This window comes from Vicugna pacos, chromosome 3, assembly GCF_048564905.1.
Source record: "Vicugna pacos chromosome 3, VicPac4, whole genome shotgun sequence".
Lineage (NCBI taxonomy): Eukaryota > Metazoa > Chordata > Mammalia > Artiodactyla > Camelidae > Vicugna > Vicugna pacos.
The window spans coordinates 56,750,383-56,770,837 of NC_132989.1; the positions used below are offsets into that span (position 1 = coordinate 56,750,383).

Sequence of the window (20,455 nt, forward strand, 5' to 3'; positions counted from 1 at the left end):
TGCTGAAATATTAAACAGAAATTTAAGACATGGGTCTCACATGGGGAGACAGGGACCAAAATCATAATTGCAGAAGTTTATTCTGCTGAACTCCCTGAAGAATAGCCAAGATGCTGTAGTTTATGACCCAGTTTTTACCAGTCTGCTGACTTCATGTAAAGCTGTTTATATATTTTTTTGTGAATAGGCTTGGTAATTTATTAAGTATAATATAAATGTAAAACAGTACTTATCCCACTGAAATTCTACATTATACCATAGAACATGTAGAATAGGTACTTGTAGTTCTCTACATTATTTTGACATTTCTACCTCATTGAATTTTTTGTTTTTTCATATAATAGCTCCAAATTCATCTGTATTTGCCCTTCATCCACGTTTGCTCTTCAGGTAGTGCACAGGACTGACTGTTGAATAATTTAATATGGGTAGCTATGGCTCATCTTTCATGGTCCTTGGCCATTCTAATCCAAGAAGTGATCCAAGTAAGTCAATCACAGCAGAAACTTTTGTAAGCATTAAATTTAAATTTCTTATAATTTGAAAGAAAATTGGTTTCTAAAAAATCTAACTTCCAGAGATGTAGAAATGAAATTTTTTTTCTTGTGATGAGAACTTTAAGATCTACTCTTAGCAACTTTCAAATGTGCAATATAGTATAGTCACCATGCTATACATTATAGCTCCATGACTTACTTTATAACTTGGAATTTGTAACTTGTGACTCCCTCACCCACCTCCCACCCTCTGCCTCTGGTAACCACCAATCTTTTCTCTGTATCTATGAACTTAGGTTTTTGTTAGTGTTTTAAGATTCCACATATAAGTGAAATCATACTCTTACTTCACTTAGCATAATGAATGCCCTTGAGGTCAATCCATGTTATTGCAAATAGCATGATCTCAACTTTTTATGGCTGAATAATATTCCATTGTGTGTATATCTACCTACCTATCCATCTCACAACTTCTTTATCATTTACCCATCAGTGGACACTTAGATTGTTTCCATGTCTTGGCTATTATAAATAATGCTGAATGAACATGGGGGTGCACATATGTTTTTGAGTTAGTGTTTTAGTTTTCTTTGGATAAATACCTAGAAATGAAATTACAAGATCATAATGGTAGTTCTATTTTTAATTTTTTAAGGAACTGTCATACTTTTTTCCTTGGTAGTTGCACCAATTTACATTTCTGCCAGCAGTGGACAAGGATTCCCCTTTCTCCACATCATCACCAACATTTGTTATTTGTAGACTTTTTGATGACAGTCATTCTGACAGGTGTGAGGTGATATCTCATTGTGGTCTTGATTTGCATTTTCCTGATAAGATGCTCAATATCACTATTCACATACCCGTTGGCCATCTGTCTTCCTTGAAAAAATGTCTATTCAGATGTACTGCCCATTTTTTAATTGGATTGTAGTGTTTTGCTATTGAGTTGTATAAGTTTTTTAAAAATATATTTTGGATATTAGCCCTTTATCAGATATGGTTTGTGAATATTTTCGCCCATTCTGTAGGTTGCCTTTTCATTTTGTTGGTTTCCTTTGCTGTGTGGAAGCTTTTTAGTTTGATATAGTCTCACTTATTTATTTTTACCTTTGTTGCCTTTCTGCTTGGAATCAGATCCAAAAAAATCATAGCCAAAACTATGATTTAAGGAGCTTTCCACCTATTTACATTTAAAGCAATTCTTGATAGGTATGTACTTGCTGCCATTTTGTTAACTGTTTTCTGGCTGTTTTGTAGTTCCTCTCTGTTCTTCTCTTTCTGGTACCATGAGGCTTATGTGTAACGACTTAAGTTTGAATGCACTTGGAAGCTCTAGGTTTTTAGTCTATTCCCCCATGTTTTATATTTTTGATGTTTTATGTTTTGCCACATTTTACATCTTTTAATGTTGTGTATCTCTTAAGTAATGATTGTAGTTATAGTTATTTGTCCTGTATTTGTTGTTTAATCGTCATACTAGCTTTATAAATGATTAATCCACTACCTTTACTGTATTTATGTTTACTAGTGACATTTATACTTTCATGTGTTTTCTAGCTACTTCTAGCATCCTTTCTTTTTGGCTTAAAGTTCCTTTAATGTTTGTTGGAAGGCCAGTTTAGTGGTGATGAACTCCTTTAGCTTTTGCGCACCAGTTCTGAAAACTAACTTAGCCCAACAGAGTATTCTTGTTTGGAAATTTTTTTCCTTTTAGCACTTTGAATGTATTCTTGCCACGCCTCTTTGGTCTGCAAAGTTTCTGCTGAAAAATCTGCTCATAGCCTTTTAGGGATTTCCTTGTATATAACAAGTTGTGCTTCTCTTGATGCTTTTATTTCTTCCTTGTTCTTTTCATATTTTAATTATATGTCTTGGTGTGGGTCTCTGAGTTTCTCTTATTTGGAACTCTCTGGGCTTCTTGGATCTGGATGTGTTTCCTTCCTCAGAATAGGAAATTTTTCAGCCATTATTTCTTCAAATAAGTTTTCTGCCCTCTTTCTCTCACTCTTCTCCTGGGAGAAATGTTAATATGCATTTTGCTTAAATCTCTGTGTTGGTTTCTGGTGGTTCTCTTATTCTTGAAGTAGTGGTCTTGTGTAGGAGATGAACCTTTTCATTCAACTTTGCCCTAGTTCTTAGTTGTCTCTCAAACCTTTGTGACTGGCCAAGCAGCCTATTTTATTTTGAGGGTGTGCCAAGACTTGTCACTGTGCCAAACCGGAGGATCTTAGCTGGCACTTAGATTCAGGCTAATTGAAAGTCAGCCCCTTAGGCAGCAGCTTCCAAAGTATGCCAATATATATAGCCCTGTGGGACTGCAAGTGTAAGTCCGGCTGACCACCAGAGCCAGGTGATCTGGAGGTGTCCCCTGGGTGACAGTCCCAAAAATCAGGGCTCTGGATGAGTGTTCAGTCTCCATTCTGGGAGATACTGGTGAGCTGTGTTTTTTTTCTTTTCTTTTTTCCCTTTTATTAGGTAGAATTGTTAGTTTGCACATACACAATATCCTGCACGTTTTTAAAATTTTACATATATGTACTGTTCATTGTTTCTAAGAATGTTTAGAGCTTTAGCTTTTTAAACTTTACATAGTTATCAAAAGAATAAAGCCAACCACAAAAATAAGAATTCAAAAAGATACACACACCCTGCTATTAACAGCAACATTTATAATTGCCAAGATACGGAAGCATCCTAAGTGCACGTCAATAGATGAAGGGATAAAGAAGATGCAGCATATGGCATACAACTCACCCATAAGGAAAGATATTTATCTTTATGGCCATTTGCAGCCCTTTGTTCACTTTTTTTTCTTTTTGCTTCAAAAACCAGAATTTAAAACTGGCGTAAACATTTCCATTGTATCAAAAACAACAAAATACCTAGAAGTAAACTTAACCAAGGTGGTTACCTATACTCTGAAAACTGTAAAACATTGATGAAGGAAATTGAAGATGATAAAAAGTAATGGAAGGAGATCCGGTGCTCCTGGATTAGAAGAGTCAACATTAACAAAATGGCAGTACCGCCCAAAGCATCTACAAGATCCAATGCAAGCCCTGTCAAAATACTCACGACATTTTTCACAGAACTAGAACAAACAATCCCAAAATTTATATGGAACCATAAAAGACCCCGAACTGCCAAAGCAGTCTTTTGTAGGCCATTTTTTTCCTCTTCTTTTTGTTTTCTTTTCTTGTGGTTTGATGACTAGAGAAGTTCCTTTAACATTTGTTGTAAAGCTGGTTTGGTGGTGCTGAATTCTTTTAGCCTTTGTTTATCTGTGACGTGTTTTGATTTCTCCATCAAATCTGAATGAGAGCCTTGCTGGATAGAGTATTCTTGCTTTTAAGTTTTTCCCTTTCATCACTTTAAGTACGTCATGCCACTCCCTTCTGCCCTGTAGAATTTCTGCTGAAAAATCAGCTGATAACCTTATGGGAGTTTGTATGTTATTTGTTGCTTTTCTCTTGCTAATTTTAATATTTTCTCCTTATCCTTAGTTTTTGTCAATTTGATTACTATGTGCCACATCGTGTTCCTCTTTGGGCTGATCCTGTGTGGAACTCTGTGCTTCCTAGACTTCGGTGACTGTTTCCTTTCCCAAATTGAGGAAGTTTTCAGTTATTATGGCTCCAAAATTTTTCTCAGGTCCTCTCTTCTCTTTCTGGAACCCCTATAATGCAAATATTAGTGTGCTTCATGTTGTCCCAGAGTTCTCTTAAACTATCCTCATTTCTTTTGTTTCTTTTTTCTGTTCTGCAGTAGTGACTTCAACTAGTCTATCTTTTAGCTCATTGATCTATTCTGCCTTATCTAGTCTAGTCTTGGTTTCTTCTAGAGTGTTATTCTCTTCTGTGATTTTAATTCTTCATCTCTGGGTAGTCTTTATATTTTCCAACTCTTTGCTAAAAACTTTGATCTGTGCATCTATACTCCTCTTGAGTTCTCTGAACATCTTCGCCATCATTACTTTAAACTCTTTCTCAAATAAAATGCCTATCTCCTCATCACTTATTTCTTTTGGAATTTTATCTTGTTCCTTGGCCTGGGAGATATTCCTCCGCTGCCTCATATTGTCTATCTTTGTATTTTTAGGTAGGTTAGTTACATTTCTCAACCTTGGAGAGGTGGCCCTCTGTGGAAGATGTCCTATGCGTCCCAGCAGTACACTCTTCTCTTGTCACCCAAGGGCCAGGGTCCAGCTGGTCCCAGGGTAGCGTCTGGCCTGCATTTGTGGATTCCTTCCAAAGGCTTTAGGATTGTTTTTTTTTTTTCCTGGTATCTGCCCCCTGGTGGATGAGGCTGGACTACAGGATTATGCAGGTTTCCTAACAGTGCCTGCCCACTGCTGGGTGAAACTTGGTTTTTGACCTCTGGTGGGTAGGGTCATGTCTAGAAGCGTTTATGGCTCAGGAATTCTGCTGACAGGTGGGGCTGTGTTCCCACTCAGTATGTTTTGGCCTGAGGCTTCCCTACAGGCTGCTGGGTGGGGCTAGGTGTTGGTGCTAATGATCCAATCAAGATAGCCTCCAGGAAAGCTCATGTAGATTAACACTTCTGGAATGTCTGCCACCAGCTTTTATGTCCCCTGGGTGAGCCACAGCCACCCCTATGTCCCCAGGAGACCTTCCAAAACCAGCAGGCGGGTCTGGCCCAGGTTCCTATGAAATCACTATCTCTGCCCTTGGACCCGGCACATGCGAGATTCTGTGTATGCTTCCCAAGAGAGTGAAGGCTGTTTTCGCTAGTCCTTGTGGGGCTCCTGGAGCTAAGCCCCACTGGCCTTCAAAACCAGATGTCCTGGGGGGCTCTTCCTCCTCCCAATGCCAGGACCCTGGGTTGGGGGAGCCTGATGTGGGGCTCTGAACTCTCACTCCTGTGGAAGGGCCTCTGTAAGGATCACCCACCCACAGGGTATGAGGCCCAATTATATCACAAGCACGCCCCTCCTACCGTCCTGCTGAGGTTCCCTCTTTATGTTTCCAGTTGAAGATCTGTTTTGCTAGGTTCCAGTCTTCTTTTTTTTTCTGATGGATGTTTAGCAGTCAGTTGTGGTTTCACTGTAGTCAGGAGGAGAGCCCAGGTCATGGTCCTACTACTCCACCTTCTTGACTGGAAATCCTGGTGAGCTGTGTTGAGGCAGAGGAGGAGTGTAAAGATGGCAGCCCCTGGTCTATGCAACTCCACAGGCCCCTAGATGTATGCCAAACCTGAAAGCTGCCCCTCAGGCCAAAGCTCCAGGACAAGATAATAGGCCTTCTTTATAGAAAGGTCAAGGGTGTGTTTCAGTCTCCTGTTTGTGCAGTGCCCTGGGGGTGGTAGCTTGCCAAGGGTTGGCTCTTGTTACAGTTCTGTGGGACCCAGGAACACAGCTCCCTTGACCTCCAGAGTCAGGACCTCCACCCCAGGTGGCAGCTGCAAAAAATGGGGCAACAGACATGTGTAAGAGTGCCCCTTTGAGGTGTCTGGAAAGGTTTACAGTGTTCTAAGTGTTTTTAATTAGAAGCGTACCCCTCAGGCTGCAGACTTGATAAGCTTGTAGACCTCTTTCACAGAAAAACTGAGCTCCTCAGTCTGTTAACTTCTTGTGCCTTGAGGATGGTAGCTGTTTAAGAACGTTTTCTCCATTGGTTACAGTCCTGTGGGTCCTGCAAACATACGCTCCTCTGGCCACCAGAACCAGGCAATGTAGAGCTATCTCCTGGCAGCACCTGCAAAAATAGGGGCACCAGACAAGAGTATAAGCTCCTTTCTGGGAGATACCGCTAAGCTGGAGCAAGGCAGGGAGAGAATATAAAGATAGCTTCCGTCAGCCTCTGTTGGCCTCTGTTCCCTGAGAGCACTTCTGTCAGCCCCTATAAATGCATCAGACCAGAATCCTGTCCTTCAGGCCAAAACTCCTGGACAAGGAAACAGGCCTCTTTCTTGGAGAGACTGGAGGTTTGTTTCAGTCTGCTGTCTGCCTAGTGCCCCGGGTGGGTGGGGGGTGGAGGGGGGTCCTGCCAAGAACTCTCTGAATGTTATAGTTCCATGGGTCCCAGGAACACAAGTTTCCTGGCCTCCAGAGCCAACCAGTCAAGAAGTATCCCCTGAGTGGCAGTCACAAAAACCAGGACACCAGACCTGTGTTAAAGCTACCCCCCAGGAGATACTGGTCCTTTGGAGCACAGTAGAGGGGGAATGTAGAAATGGGGCCCACCAGCTTCTATCCCTAGAGAGTAACCCCAGCACATCCCTACCTCTCTGGCCGACACTTTAAGACTAGTAAATGCATTTCCTTCACATAAAAAGTTTTCGAACAGCTGCTTCTGTGTTGGGCTCTGGGGAGAGCCCTTTACGAGCCATTCTCAGTTTACTGTAGACTTCGGGGTCTCAGGACGCAAGTCTATTGGTTTCCAAAACCAGATACATGTCTTGGGAGCTCATCTCTCAGGTGAAGGTCTTAAAAGCCGAGGTGCCTTATGTGGGGTACAAACTCTTTGCTCTTCAGGAGGAAGCTCTGAGTTTGTGAGTTCCCTCCCAACGGTGGGTAGCTGTGCTGGGCATGAGGTTTATGCCCAGACTGTATCTCAGCTTCTCCTATCCACTTTGATTTAGCCTTTTTTCTTGTTTGCCCCATGTGAAGGAGACGCTCAGCTAGTTTTCAGGTCTTTTGGTCTTTTCTTTTAAACTGGAAATTGATCCATATGTAGCTGTAGAGTCGGTGTGTCTCTGGGAAGAGGTGCGTTCAGGATCTTCCTATGTCACCATCCTGAACTGCCTCATAGATGCAAAACCCCAGGCACCAGATGTGTATAGAAGCTCCCCTCAGGGAGATACTGGTGCTCTGGAGCAGACAGAGGACAAGCATGAAAATGGCACCAACTGGCTGGAGAGAGAAATGGGGAAAGATGGTGCTTGCCAGGGAAAGAAAGAAAAAAGTTCTGTCACAGGAGAGGCCCTTGAATATGTGTCAAATCAGATGCTTTCCCCTCATGACAATGTTCAGAGACAAGCAAATGATCCTTTCCCACACGAAGTCCAATCAGCCGTGGATCAAGTGTGCTGGTGCTGGGCCCTGGGGTGGCAGAGGCCAGCATACAAGTTGGTTTTCAAAGCTAGATGTTTTGAGACAAATACACTAATGGAACAGAATTGAGAGCCCAGAAATAAACCTATGCACATACATGGTCAACTAATATTTGACAAGACAGCCAAGAATACTCAATGAGAAAAGACAGTCTTTTCAATAAATAGTGCTGGAAAAACTGGATATTGACATGTCAAAGAATGAAACTTTACCCTTATCTTACACCAACCAATCACAAAAACTAACTTGAAATGGATCATAAGACCTGAAACTATGAAACTTCTAGAAGAAAACATTTTTAAAAAGACTTCTTGACATGAGTCTTAGTAATGATTTTTTGGAAGTCACACCTAAAGCATAACCAACAAAAAATTTTAAAAACAAACAAGCTGGACTGTATCAAACCAAAAGGCTTCTGCACAGCAAAAGAAACCAAAGTAAAAAGACAACATACAGAATGGGAAAACATATTTGCATACCATATATCTGATCAGAGGCTAATATCTAAAATATATAACAAACTCATACAACTCAATAGCAAAAAAAAAAAAAATCCAATATTAAAAATGGGCAAAGGACCCGAACAGACATTTTTCCAAAGAATATATATGAATAACCAACAGGTCCAAGAAAAGATGCTTAATATCACTAGGCACTAGAGAAATGCAAATTAAAACCACAATGAGATAGGACCTCATGCTTGTCAGAATGGCCATCATTGAAAAGACAACAGGCAACAAATGCTGGTATGGATGTAGAGAAAAGGGAACCCTGGTACACTGGTGGTGAGAACATAAATTGGCATAGCCACTAAAGAAGACAGTATGGCGATGCCTTAAAAAAATAAATATAGAACTACCATATGATTCAGCAATTACACCCTCTGGGAGTATATTCAAGGGCAACAAAAAGACTAATCCAAAAAGATATCTGCACTGTCATGTACACAGAAGCATTATTTACAATAACCAAGACATGGAAACAGTCTAAGTGTCCATTGATGAATAAATGGATAAAGAAGTGGTATACAATGAAAGATTATGCAGCCGTAAAAAACAAGGAAATACTGCCATTTGTGACAACATGAAAGGATCCTGAAGGCATTATGCTAAGTGATGTAAGTCAGAGAAAGACAGATACTGTATGATTTCACTTACTTGTGCAATGGGAAAAAGAAAACCAAAAATAAAATCTCCCCAAAACCCAAACATCGTATTCATAGAAAAAGAGAAAAATTTCTTATTTTAAAATCTGTATGTGATGATAGATATTAACTAATCCTACTGTGGTAATCTTTCACTATACATATATATCAAACCATCATGCCGTACACCTTAAACTTACACAGTGATGTATGTCAATTATTTTTTGAAACTAGAAAGAAAAAAGCTGGTTTTGGGGGCTCATCTGTCAGGTGCTGTTCTTAAAGTTGGAGATGTCTGATAGAGGTCCAAACCCTCACTCCTCAGAGAGACGGTCCTCCTGATTGTGGGCTGCCAGGCTAGGCTGGGGTTTATGGTGGGACTGTGTCCCTGCCTCTCCTACCTGCTTTGATGCGGGCCTTCTACTCGTTCACTGGTGTATAGTCACTAACCAGTTTTTAGGGTTTTTTTCTCAGAGGTTAGTTGTTCCTTACATGGCTGTAGATCCAGTGTGTCAATGGGAAGAGATGAGTTCAGGACCTTTACATGTCTCCATCTTCAAAGCTGTTTTTTGTTTTTAAGCTGGTGGTAAATCCTTTTAAATTTCAGGTCATTTTGGGAAAAAGACAAAAAACAACACCCAGGTCATACATTTTCTAAACATTTAGTTTACATTATAGCAGTATCTCCCCACCAGGAAAAAAAAAATGTATCTTTTGGAAAGTCAGCTTTTTTGTCTTAAAAACACTATCAATCCAAAATACAGGGAGACAAGTTTCATCATAGATGGAACACTAAAGCAAAGCTAAGTACTGTAACACTGAGGGGAAAAGCAAGTTAGGGTCATTTCTCATTCTTGCCAGGTGCCTTTTATTTCCCAAAAGAAATGTTGGGAAGAAGCCACTGAAGTACCAAGAGAAAAAGAGAGCAACCACTGAGTTCAGAAGGCGGGAAGGAAAGGAGGGAGAAACAGATTACTGGTTCAGTCTGTCAAGGCTAAAGTCACGGCAGCTTAATCTAGATTGTCAAATCACAACAGTTTTGCCAGAAATGTGTTTTCTAACTCCAAACTTTGGAGATTTCAATAATGTTTGATCTATCACTTTTTCAGGCATCAATAAATTTACAAAAAAGCTTCGGAGTCCGTATGCAATTGATAACAATGAACTACTTGACTTCCTTTCCAGAGTCCCTTCAGATGTGCAAGTGGTAAGTAGGTTACTACTGTTACTACAGGCATGCCTCGTTTCATTGCACTTTGCTGTACTGTGCTTCACAGATACTTCATTTTTCACAAATTGAAGGTTTTCGGCAACCCTGCCTTGAGCAAGTCTATTGGTACCATTATTTGACCACTATTTGCTCTCACTCTGTGTCTCTGTGTCACATTTTGGTAATTCTTGAAACATTTCAAACTTTTTCATTATTATATTTGGTATGGTGGTCTACAATCATTGATCTTTGATGTTACTATTGTAAAAAGATTAAGACTTGCTGAAGGCTCAGAAGATGGTTATTAGCATTTTTTAGCAATAAAGTACTTTTTAATTAAGGTATGTATTGCTTTTTTAGACATAATGCTATTGCACACTTAATAGACTACAGTATACCATAAACAGAACTTTTATATGCACTGGGAAACCAAAACATTCATGAGACTTGTTTTATTGTGATATTTGCTTTATTGTGGTGGTCTGGAAATGAAACTGCAATATCTCCAAGGTATGCCTGTATCATTTTAATATAGCAAGGCATTGCATTTTAACTTTTATTTAATTTTGAAGGTTTTGGAAGAGCCAGGTAAAGTTATTAAAGCCTGTAGCATATTTTGCTATAACATATTTTGCTGTTAAGGAATTTAGTCTAGTTAGGGTGTTACTGGAGAAGAACTTGTAGAGAAGATTGGAGCAGAAGGGTATGGCTCTGTGGTAGAGTACATGCCTGGTATGCACAAGGTCCTGGGGTCAATCCCCAGGACCTCCAATAAAAAATAAATAGACCTAATTACCTCCCCGCCCCCCCCAAATTTAGAAAAATTGAAAAAAAATTAGTTATCACCTCACACCAATCAGAATGGCCATCATTAAGAAGTCTACAAATAATAAATGCTGGAGAGGGTGTGCAGAAAGGGGAGCCTTCCTACACTGTAAGTAGGAATGTAAATTGTTGCAGCTGTTATGGAGGACAGTATTTCTTAAAAAACTAAAAATAAACTTACCATATGATCCAGCAATCCCACTCCTAGGCATATATCCTGAGGGAACTCTAATTTGAAAAGACACATGCACCCCAGTGTCCACAGAAGCACCATTTATAATGTCCATTGATAGATGATTGGATAAAGAAGTTGTGGTATATATGCAATGGAATACTATTCAGCCATAAAAAAGAATAAAAATAATGCCATCTGCAGCAACTTGGATGGATCTGGAGATCATCATTTAAGTGAAGTAAGCCAGAAAGAGAAAAAATAATACCATGTGATATCACTTATATGTGGAATCTAAAAAATAGACACAAATGAACTATTTACAAAACAGACTCACAGACATAAACTTATAGTTATCAGGGTGTAAAGGTGGGGTGGGAAGGGATAGACAGAGTTCACAGTTGCATACACTAGCTATATATAAAATAAACAAGTTTATACTGTATAGTGCAAGGGAACTATATTCAATAACTTGTAGTAACCTATGAAAAGAATATGAAAACAAATACACGTATGTGTATGACTGAAACATTATGCTGTGCACCAGAAATTGAGAACATTTTAAAGTGACTATACTTAAATAAAAAAAAAAAAAAAGGAAAAAAAAAAACAAAAAAAACTTGTAGAGATGATCGGGGAATGAGAAGGGTTGTATAAGGAACCTACCAGGGTGTCAAGGAGATAATCCTCCTTCAAGGAAGGTTCAGCTGGAGTTTGTGAAGGGAAGTCACCATAACCTGAAGGGAATTAGGAATATTAAATGATGAAAAGCAAAGTGTGCCAGCAGACATTTGAGAGAAACACTTCTTTGAATAATTTGCATGAATTAAGTGAATTTTAAAGATGTATTTTTGGAGAACAAACTGATTTCTAAAGACTGAAGGCACATCTCAATCATTTGAGGTTAATGAATGCCCACTGATCGTTAAGTATTTTCAGAGTGAAATGAGAATTTTTAAAAATTTATTTTTTTTTAATCAAACTTGAAGCTGAGTTGCAGCAGTATCTTCTTCCTTTGTTTCAGTTGAGTTTTAGATTTGGTATCAGACATGAGAGTGGGCTGGATGGAGATGAAGCCTATAGTAAACAAGCACACAATAAATTGCAAAGAACCATTATTTGGTCCTTCTTTAAAACAGATGACGATGGTTCTGCTTTTTATGTAATGCATATATGGGCAGTGGAGCCCCCAGCCTGTTACCAAAGTTCACATCAGGGCTCTCATGTAGTTTCTGGCAGGATTTCCCTTGACTCTCACTCTATCAGTCTATTGTATTCTGCATCCCAGCTGCACATCTCATACAGTTTCCAGAGCGAGCACTTTTTTCCCCCTCAAGCAGTCTCTCATTCCTTTGCTTTTCCTTCCTTTGCCAGAAAGTGGCCACCTGACCAGTCCTTCTCTGAACATTGTTTAAACAGGTGCAATACCAGGAACTGAAACCAGATCCTTCTCATAGCCCATGTAAAAGGAAGAAAAACAATCTCGGCTAGCCAGCTCCCAGCACTGAGGAGACCAGCATCTGTTTGGGAAGATAAAAGAAAAAGCCTTCAGCCTCAGCAGCATTTCCTTTCTTTCTGTTTTTTATTTATTTTACCTTTTTATCATGATTGAGAGAATTTGTAAATAGTGTACAAAGGCATATGTCTTTGAAAACATACTTCCATTGTACAGAACCAATTTGATAAAGGTTTAGCTACTGCTGTGTAAAAGCCTTGTTAACTGCGGGTGATACTATAACACATGGAACAACAAATGTAAGAATGGTAACATTGGGAGATACTCACTTCTCTAATTACAGGTGGAAGGACTACAACATTAGATTAAATGTTCAGCTGTGCTCTGATTTAATCTACATAAAATGGAAATGTCGATTTGATTTTAAAGTTTTTTTTTAATGTGACTATTTTTTATTCTAAAATAATCCATTACAGTTTTCTATGTTTTATACATTTCAAAAGGGAGGGGGGAATCCCACAACCTGAATAATGGAGCAGATGCATTTCAACTTAACATACATTCAGATCCTGACATTCATTCCTGTGCAAATTATTTATATATGACTAGGCTGATTTTAAGCTCATGAGTGAAGGCGTTATATTCACCTCAAGAGAATCTTCCACACTCTAAAATCATATAAAGAAAATTTCCAAGCCTTCTATCATTCCATCTCAAACCTTAAAATCTCTACAGAACTACACAAAAATACTGCCAGGTTTATAAATGATTGCCTATATGAATTTTTATACCTACCACTATTAATTTGTAGCAAATTAGCAACCCAGTTTAGTTGTCAAAAATATTAGCAAATTAAATCTGTTTTGCTTTTGGTGTCAGATTATGCCTCTGTGCATCTAAAAACATTTAATACTCAACTGTTCTCAGAAAAAAGTATCTGCTTTCTCATTAGGTTACTGAAATGCTTTAATGCATATTATGATTTTTGTTATTAGTGTGAATTTGACGTAGAGGCGAATGCAGTGTGCTAAGTGATATACCAGTGTTTCATTACATTCATTTAAAGAAAAACTATTATTCTTGAAAATATGAATGCATGAAAACCTATTTTGTAAAATAAACTGCTTATGGGGAGGGGGAGTTTGCCTTTAAAAAGTTTCACTACTTACCATAGAATCTATACTTAAAAATTGCATTCCCTAGACTCTTACGGTAGTTTTTATACCTAACTTCCTGGTATAATCAAGGGAGTATGCCTCTAGAGAGAGAAATAATTTGGTAAGAATATCTTACTTCTCTGACTTGGTAGGGGATAAAGCTTGGTTGAAATTGCTGCAGACAATGTTTTGCACTACTTTATTGATAATAGACTAGGAAAGGGTGAAGTTGGGGTTATGCTGGAAAAATGTAGAAATGCTAGAAGAAATATTTATTTCACTCTAATGGAAGATTCTTTAAAAATAAATTTAATCTCAAAGTTGATTTTTTAAAGTATTTTTATTTTAAAGCTATGTTGTTAAATACTATTTCTTATGATAGAACTATTTTGATCTGTTTATACACTATGCTTGAAAGAATGTCAATTAAATTCCCTTTCTACAGAAAGGCTTTGACCTCAATATGCTCTATTTAGCACATTATGTTTATAAATACATGCTTACATCTGCATACTATCATTGTTTGTTGCTAAGCATATACTCCATGGGGTTGTTGTTACTACAGAAAGTTTACTGATGGAGTAATTTGTTTGAAATAACTTTTGATTATACCCTGGATGAGATTTATGTTCCGTGCTGACAGTGTTTTACTCAAATGTCTACAAGCCTGATATTCTAACACCTCAGATGTACCTAGTGGATATAACCATTAACAGATGACTAATTTCTGTTTGTTTCATTCTATCAAATTTCAGATGTTTAGTTCAGTGGTAATGTTGACTATTCACTGCATTAAATAAATAAATAAAATAATCTTTTCTAAGTATAATGAGTTCTTTCTTCCTTCCTCTTTTTTTTTTTTTTTTTGCTGGTTGAGAGAGAAATGACACTTCACTGAAAGAAACCCAGGTTTGGTATGGAAAAAGGCTTTCCCAGAAATCTTCACCGTTCTTGTATAAAACCCAATACATTTGGCGGGGTGAGTAGCCAGTGAAGCTGACAGAGAAGTAAGACCGATCTTGAAGCATCAAAGTGATAATCAGAGGAATCTTCTTTGCTCTTAGAAACAACTGCATTTGCAGACTGAAAACAAGAGACTGTGTCTAATGGAATTTTAACCATTTCTTTTCCCTTCTCACAAAGGTACAGTTTTGCCTTTTGAAAGCTGCTTCACTTGATTTGGTTTTGAGAGATTTGTAAACATGTAAATATTTCAAGATATCTTGGTAAGAGACTGGATGTCACTCTACTACCAATTTAGACTGCTAAATACAGTAGTCATATAAACTATTAAATATATACCTCACAGACCTATGGTCAATTAATCTTTGACAAAGGAAGCAAGAATGTACCATGGAGAAAAGACAGTCTCTTCAGCAAGTGGTGTTGGGAAAACTCGACAGCAGCATGTAAATCAATGAAGTTAGAAGACTCCCTCACACCATACACAAAAATAAACTCAAAATGGCTTAAAGACTTAAATATAAGACACGACACAATAAACCTCCTAGAAGAAAGCACAGGCAAAACATTCTCTGACATAAATCTTAGCAGTGTTCTCCTAGGGCAGTCTACCCAGGCAATAGAAATGAAAGCAAAAATAAACAAATGGGACCTAATTAAACTTGTAACCTTTTGCATAGCAAAGGAAACCATAAGCAAAACAAAAAGACCACCTACGGAATGGGAGAAGATATTTGCAAATGATGCGACTGACAAAGGTTTAATTTCCAGAATATATAAACAGCTCACATGAGTTAACAACAACAAAAATCCAATCCGAAAATGGGCATAAGACCTAAACAAGCAATTCTCCAGTGAAGACATATAAAGCGACAATAGGCACATGAAAAAATGCTCAATATCACTAATTATCAGAGAAATGGAAATCAAAACTCCAATGGAAGTAGACCTCATACCAGTCAGAATGGCCATCATTCAAAAGTCCATAAACGATAAACACTGGAAAGGGTGTTGAGAAAAGGAAACCTTCCTACACTGCTGGTGGGAATGTAGTTTGGTGCAGCCATTATGGAAAACAATATGGACATTCCTCAAAAAACTAAAAATAGACTTACCATATGATCCAGTAATCCCACTCCTAGGCATATATCCAGAGGGAACTCTGATTCAAAAAGATACATGCACTCCAGTGTTCATAGCAGCACTGTATACAAGACATGGAAGCAATCTAAATGTCCATCGATGGATGACTAGATAAAGAAATTGTAGTTTATTTATACAATGGAATACTACTCAGTGATAAAAAAAAGAATAAAATAATGCCATTTGCAGCAACATGGATGGAACTGGAGATCGTCATTCTAAGTGAAGTGAGCCAGAAAGAGAAAGAAAAATACCATACGATATCACTCATATGTGGAATCTTAAAAAGAAAAAAGAGAACACTAATGAACTCATCTATAAAACAGAAACAGACTTGCAGACATAGTAAACAATTTTATGGTTACTGGGGGAAAAGGGGTGGGAATGGATAAAATTGGGAGTTTGAGGTTTGCAAATGGTAACCACTGTTTATAATTAAAAAACAAATTTCTTCTGTATAGCACAGGGAAATATATTCAATATCTTATAATAACCTTTAATGAAAAAGAATATGAAAACAAATATATGTATATATGCATGACGGACATTATGCTGTACACAGAAATTGACACACTGACTATACTTAAAAAAATTTATATATATATAAAAATATATAAAATATAAAAAATATAAAAAGATATATATATACACACACACACATTCCTCAGTATGTTTTAGTAAGTAAATTCATTGAAGGTCATTCATTATCCAAACTATTATTATTGCCACTAATTGTGATAATTCATGGGAAATGCATATTTAAAACTTTTTTCCATTTATAAAAACATGGTACTTCTTGTTCATTTTTGGTACTGTTCCACAGACTCAAACTGACAGATGCTGTATGCATTCCAAATTTTTTGAACCACTCCATGCACTAAGATAATCTGAATTTAAAGTTTCTTTAAATGACTTTGCTTTATGATATATTTATTGAGTACCTACTGTATGACTTGCCATGTCATAGGCAATGGTCAAACCAGTAATAGTATATCAAAATCAAATCTGGAGCAAATTTTAATTGATCTGTTTCTACAGAATTTCATTGTGTCATGTAAAAGTGAAGAAAAATTTAGTAGTAAGCGCTCTTATTCAGGGACCATAGGAATTTTGTATTTCCATTTTGATCTCAATATCCAAATGCCTCTAATGCCGAGTACTCTACTTTTGTATTAACAAGTCTTATTCAGAGGCTTTAATTTTAATTTATACATTTGTTAAATGTACCTAAATGTTTATTTTTCAGTTTTATATTCCATTAAAAAGAGACCAAAATATATAAGGCAGTTACTTGCTCCAGAAACACAGGTAAAGAAAGTCACCATTGTACTTCTTGCAAAAGCCTCAGGTATTAGTAAATTAATGCTTAAATTCTGGGGCTTTAATGTCAAGTGTGAGAGTGTGTGTGTACAGATGCCTATTCCTTTGATCAGAGTATCTAGAATCAGCCTTTTCTAATTGCTTGGTCAGGTATGAATTAAAACCACATGAAAAATAATGTAATTAATACTTACAACAGTGTCACTCCTTTAGATTACAGTTCTCTTTCCCAGGATGACTGGTGTAACTCACTTGAAGAAAAAACGGATTTTTTTTTTTTTTGGTGAAATTGTTACCTCTTCCTCAGTTTCTACATTTGTACAGTTGCAGTCACATCATAAGATTTATTTTAGCTGAATCTCTGAGATTTAAGAAACACCAAGGAAAATAAGGAAAATCTCTCATTATGTAAGAATACTATGCAGAACTAAGAAGCATTAAATGTCCAGAGAGGTCACATGCTGTAGAAACTAACAACACTAAAAGGTTTGCTGGAATTTAATGATTCTACCTGTGCTTTTCCAAGGGCATCGGGGTTAAGAACCAAAAAAGGGGGGAGGGGGAGAACAATGAAATATGTAATTGGCTTCAAATGAGTTTCAATTTATTGGGCTCTTCCTTCACATTCTGAACTAACAATAACAAAAAGTGCTGTGCTGCATGCAGTGTTTTTGCAGACAGGTTTGTCATTTATACGACGGTTGTTGACGTTGTATCTCCAAACGTCACTGAAAAATTGTATGACTCCATTTTAGAAAAGGTAATAAAATGGCACTGCTCTTCTGCTCTACTCAACAGTGTTACTAGATTAACCAGAAAAATCTATTTGTACTAAGGAAAACAGAAATAGGTAAGTAGCTATGCCAAAGTATTTTTCAGTTTGTAGCATAAATAAAATGCAACTTAATTCTCTCCTGCTATAGGTTCTTCAATGGTCCTTCAAAAGAGAGAAGGAGTGACTAACCTGAGAGTCAAGCAGTGAGCCTACAAACCACCTCTTATTTTCTCAGGATAACTGCATCTGAAGACACCTGGCTGAGTCGGGTTGCTGCTGCTACTTGTGAGGCAAGATGGTAAGACAGGCTTAGTTCCACGTTCTGGTCAAAGACAAACTTCAAAATGATGAGAGTCAACTTGAGGCATTTTATTTTGCCAGAGTTCAAATGATAAGTTTAGGGGAAATGCTGCAAACAGAGAGGTGCATACCTGGCCCAACCACTCTTAATTGTCTCTTGATTACTGGAGACACACCTCAGACAACAAAGAAGCTTAATTACAAAGATAGCTAGATCACAGAAGAGAGGAGAAGGGAGGAAATGCCAGTATCTGCCCCAAGTTCAGAGATCTTCTTTTAATAAAGCTATTCAGAAAACCAGAAATCTTCTAAGCTCTGCATCATTCCCACAAAACATTCCTCCTTTATACAGTACTGACTATGACAATTACCAGTCAAAATCTGTGTTATAACTTGTAATACTGAAATCATGGAAATCAATGTATGTCAACTAATAAACTCTCCAACCTTAAACAATGGAATACTTGGCCTTTACCTTTGTTCTGGAACTCTTACAAACTTCAGATTCCATTAACACAGAGACTAGCAAACCATAGCAAAGTCTCTGAAGCACATGGGAACCCACCCAGAAAAATAAAATACTATGTATGTTTGAAGAAGTAGTTTTAAAGTAGATCAATGCTGTGCTTTGTTTTATTTGCTTGAAATGGCTGAACATTATTTTTTAAATTAACCTGTAGGATTAAAAAAAAAACAGTTTCAGATATAATAGAGGAAAAACTTCTGGGGGGATATCAGAAAACATCTGACATTTGAGAATTTAACCAAGAATTAGACATACTAACTCTCTTATAATGCGGGATGCCAGGTACACACTGTCCATTCTTGTAGCACTATGATGCTAATACAAGGAACACACATGTACTTGGAAGGCCCATGACCATGACAACTCTGACAAGCAGGTGAGAAAGCTACCCCTCAAAACACAATGATGTGATACTCTCCAGCATACTGTAGTTATGATATAGGTATCCAATGTATTTATATAAAACAATTGTTAAAATATTGTACTTTGAATGTTGTACTACTTAAACAGTAACTTACAGAAAGCCATTTTCCTTATCTTCACAGAAGAGGTGCAAAATGATATGCTCTGGACAACAGTGGGAAGATACTTGCACTTGGAGTTCTCTCAAATAGACGACTGACTGCTTATATCTGAATTAACATTGTAAACAGTAATACCTATTAAGAAGGGAATTTTTTCCAGATCTATGATGATAAAAGAAAACAATTCTGAATTTAATCACACAGTAGTCAACTCCCTTTAAAGGAATTTAAGGTACAGCTTTTGATAAATGTAGCCATCATTTAATCCTCCAGTTTCTCTCTGCTTTTTGGTGTTGCATCTGGAAAAAAAAAAATCAGAACAAGTAATTCTTCAGGTTCCATGAATGCTTATAAAATCAGAAAAGGCTGATAGTGAAGATACGGTATCATGATTACACATGAAGTTTTAATCTTTAGCAACTTAAGTATCCTACTAATGACGGTTCTCATGACTTCACCCAACATGGTAAGACACTGCCCTGAAGGGGCTTAAACCAGAAGACAGTAAAATAGAAGCTGGATTCAAAGGAAGGGCATATAGTGCAAGTGTATTATTTGAGATCTGCATTAGATAATATTATTGCTTAATTACATCCTACCCTGAAGAAAAATGGGATGTTTTAAAAATGTACTTTATATTTAAAAAATCCAACATATGCCAGATTAAATAAGACAACTTTAAAAAACTTAAGACTGATTCTTATTTATGTTAGGAGCAGTACTTTTAAAAATAAATTGGCTACTGGTATTATAAAATGTAAGTCATATTACAGAGAAACAGATTTTGAATATTTCTTTTTCATGTCTCTATCACAGATACAACCACTATTAACAATGTATTTGTTTACAGTCTTTTCCCTTCTGTAAGTTTATTCAGAGAAAATAACTCTTAAGTGGTATATAATTTTTAAAAAGGAGTAAAAATAGTCAAGAAAAAAAGGCATTGAGGGAACCAGTTAAACCAATTCTTATAAATGGCTTTTAACCCCTAAAGTTTATTTCCTCCAATAACATGACTAAATATGAACTTAAAAGTAGCCTGAAAAGAAGAATAAAAGAACTGAAATCATGGAATAAAAAACGAGAAACCTAGATTTGTCTGTCTAGATTTTAGGAAAAGACAGAATATTAATAGTCAAAATAGCCTATTTCTGATGATACCATTAAAGTTGGTATTTTCTGCTTTATTTTTGCTTCAGTTTCAACTAAAAGAATCTTCCACAAAACACTTATCTTGATCCTTGGTTTACTGAACATTATTCAAAATTTTCAAAGAGTTTATTCCTGAGATAAGATCTATGTGCCCTTTGTCTGATTTTACACCTTCACTAACTTCTCAGTTGACTAACCAGCATCTAGAAATCTTTA

At 37.1% G+C, this 20,455-nt stretch overlaps 2 protein-coding genes and 1 long non-coding RNA gene across 15 annotated transcripts in view; 1 reads left to right on the top strand and 2 right to left on the bottom strand.

Moving 5' to 3' along the window:
• Positions 1-14,362, top strand: part of MCTP1 (multiple C2 and transmembrane domain containing 1) — a 604,116-nt gene extending 589,754 nt beyond the window's left edge. For all 10 annotated transcript variants that reach the window (XM_072958382.1, XM_072958380.1, XM_072958381.1 and 7 more), the window contains 2 exons: positions 9,826-9,923; positions 12,343-14,362. In XM_072958382.1, the coding sequence (XP_072814483.1) occupies positions 9,826-9,923; positions 12,343-12,414 (170 nt within the window). In that variant the 3' untranslated portion in view covers positions 12,415-14,362. The remainder of the gene's footprint in view (positions 1-9,825; positions 9,924-12,342) is intronic.
• LOC140695624 (uncharacterized) lies at positions 1,123-15,732 on the bottom strand. Its single transcript, XR_012071319.1, has 5 exons — positions 15,615-15,732; positions 11,590-11,660; positions 10,933-11,141; positions 9,209-9,309; positions 1,123-6,214 (listed from the first exon to the last, which is right to left on the bottom strand). It is a non-coding gene; the product is annotated as an uncharacterized lncRNA (long non-coding RNA).
• A 2,920-nt stretch (positions 15,733-18,652) lies between these two features.
• The window catches only part of SLF1 (SMC5-SMC6 complex localization factor 1), a 61,545-nt gene continuing 59,742 nt past the window's right edge, over positions 18,653-20,455 (bottom strand). For all 4 annotated transcript variants that reach the window (XM_072958376.1, XM_072958374.1, XM_072958375.1 and 1 more), the window contains 2 exons: positions 19,082-19,386; positions 18,653-18,711 (listed from right to left, as the gene is read on the bottom strand). In XM_072958376.1, coding sequence (XP_072814477.1) covers positions 19,305-19,386 — 82 coding nt within the window. In that variant the 3' untranslated portion in view covers positions 18,653-18,711; positions 19,082-19,304. The remainder of the gene's footprint in view (positions 18,712-19,081; positions 19,387-20,455) is intronic.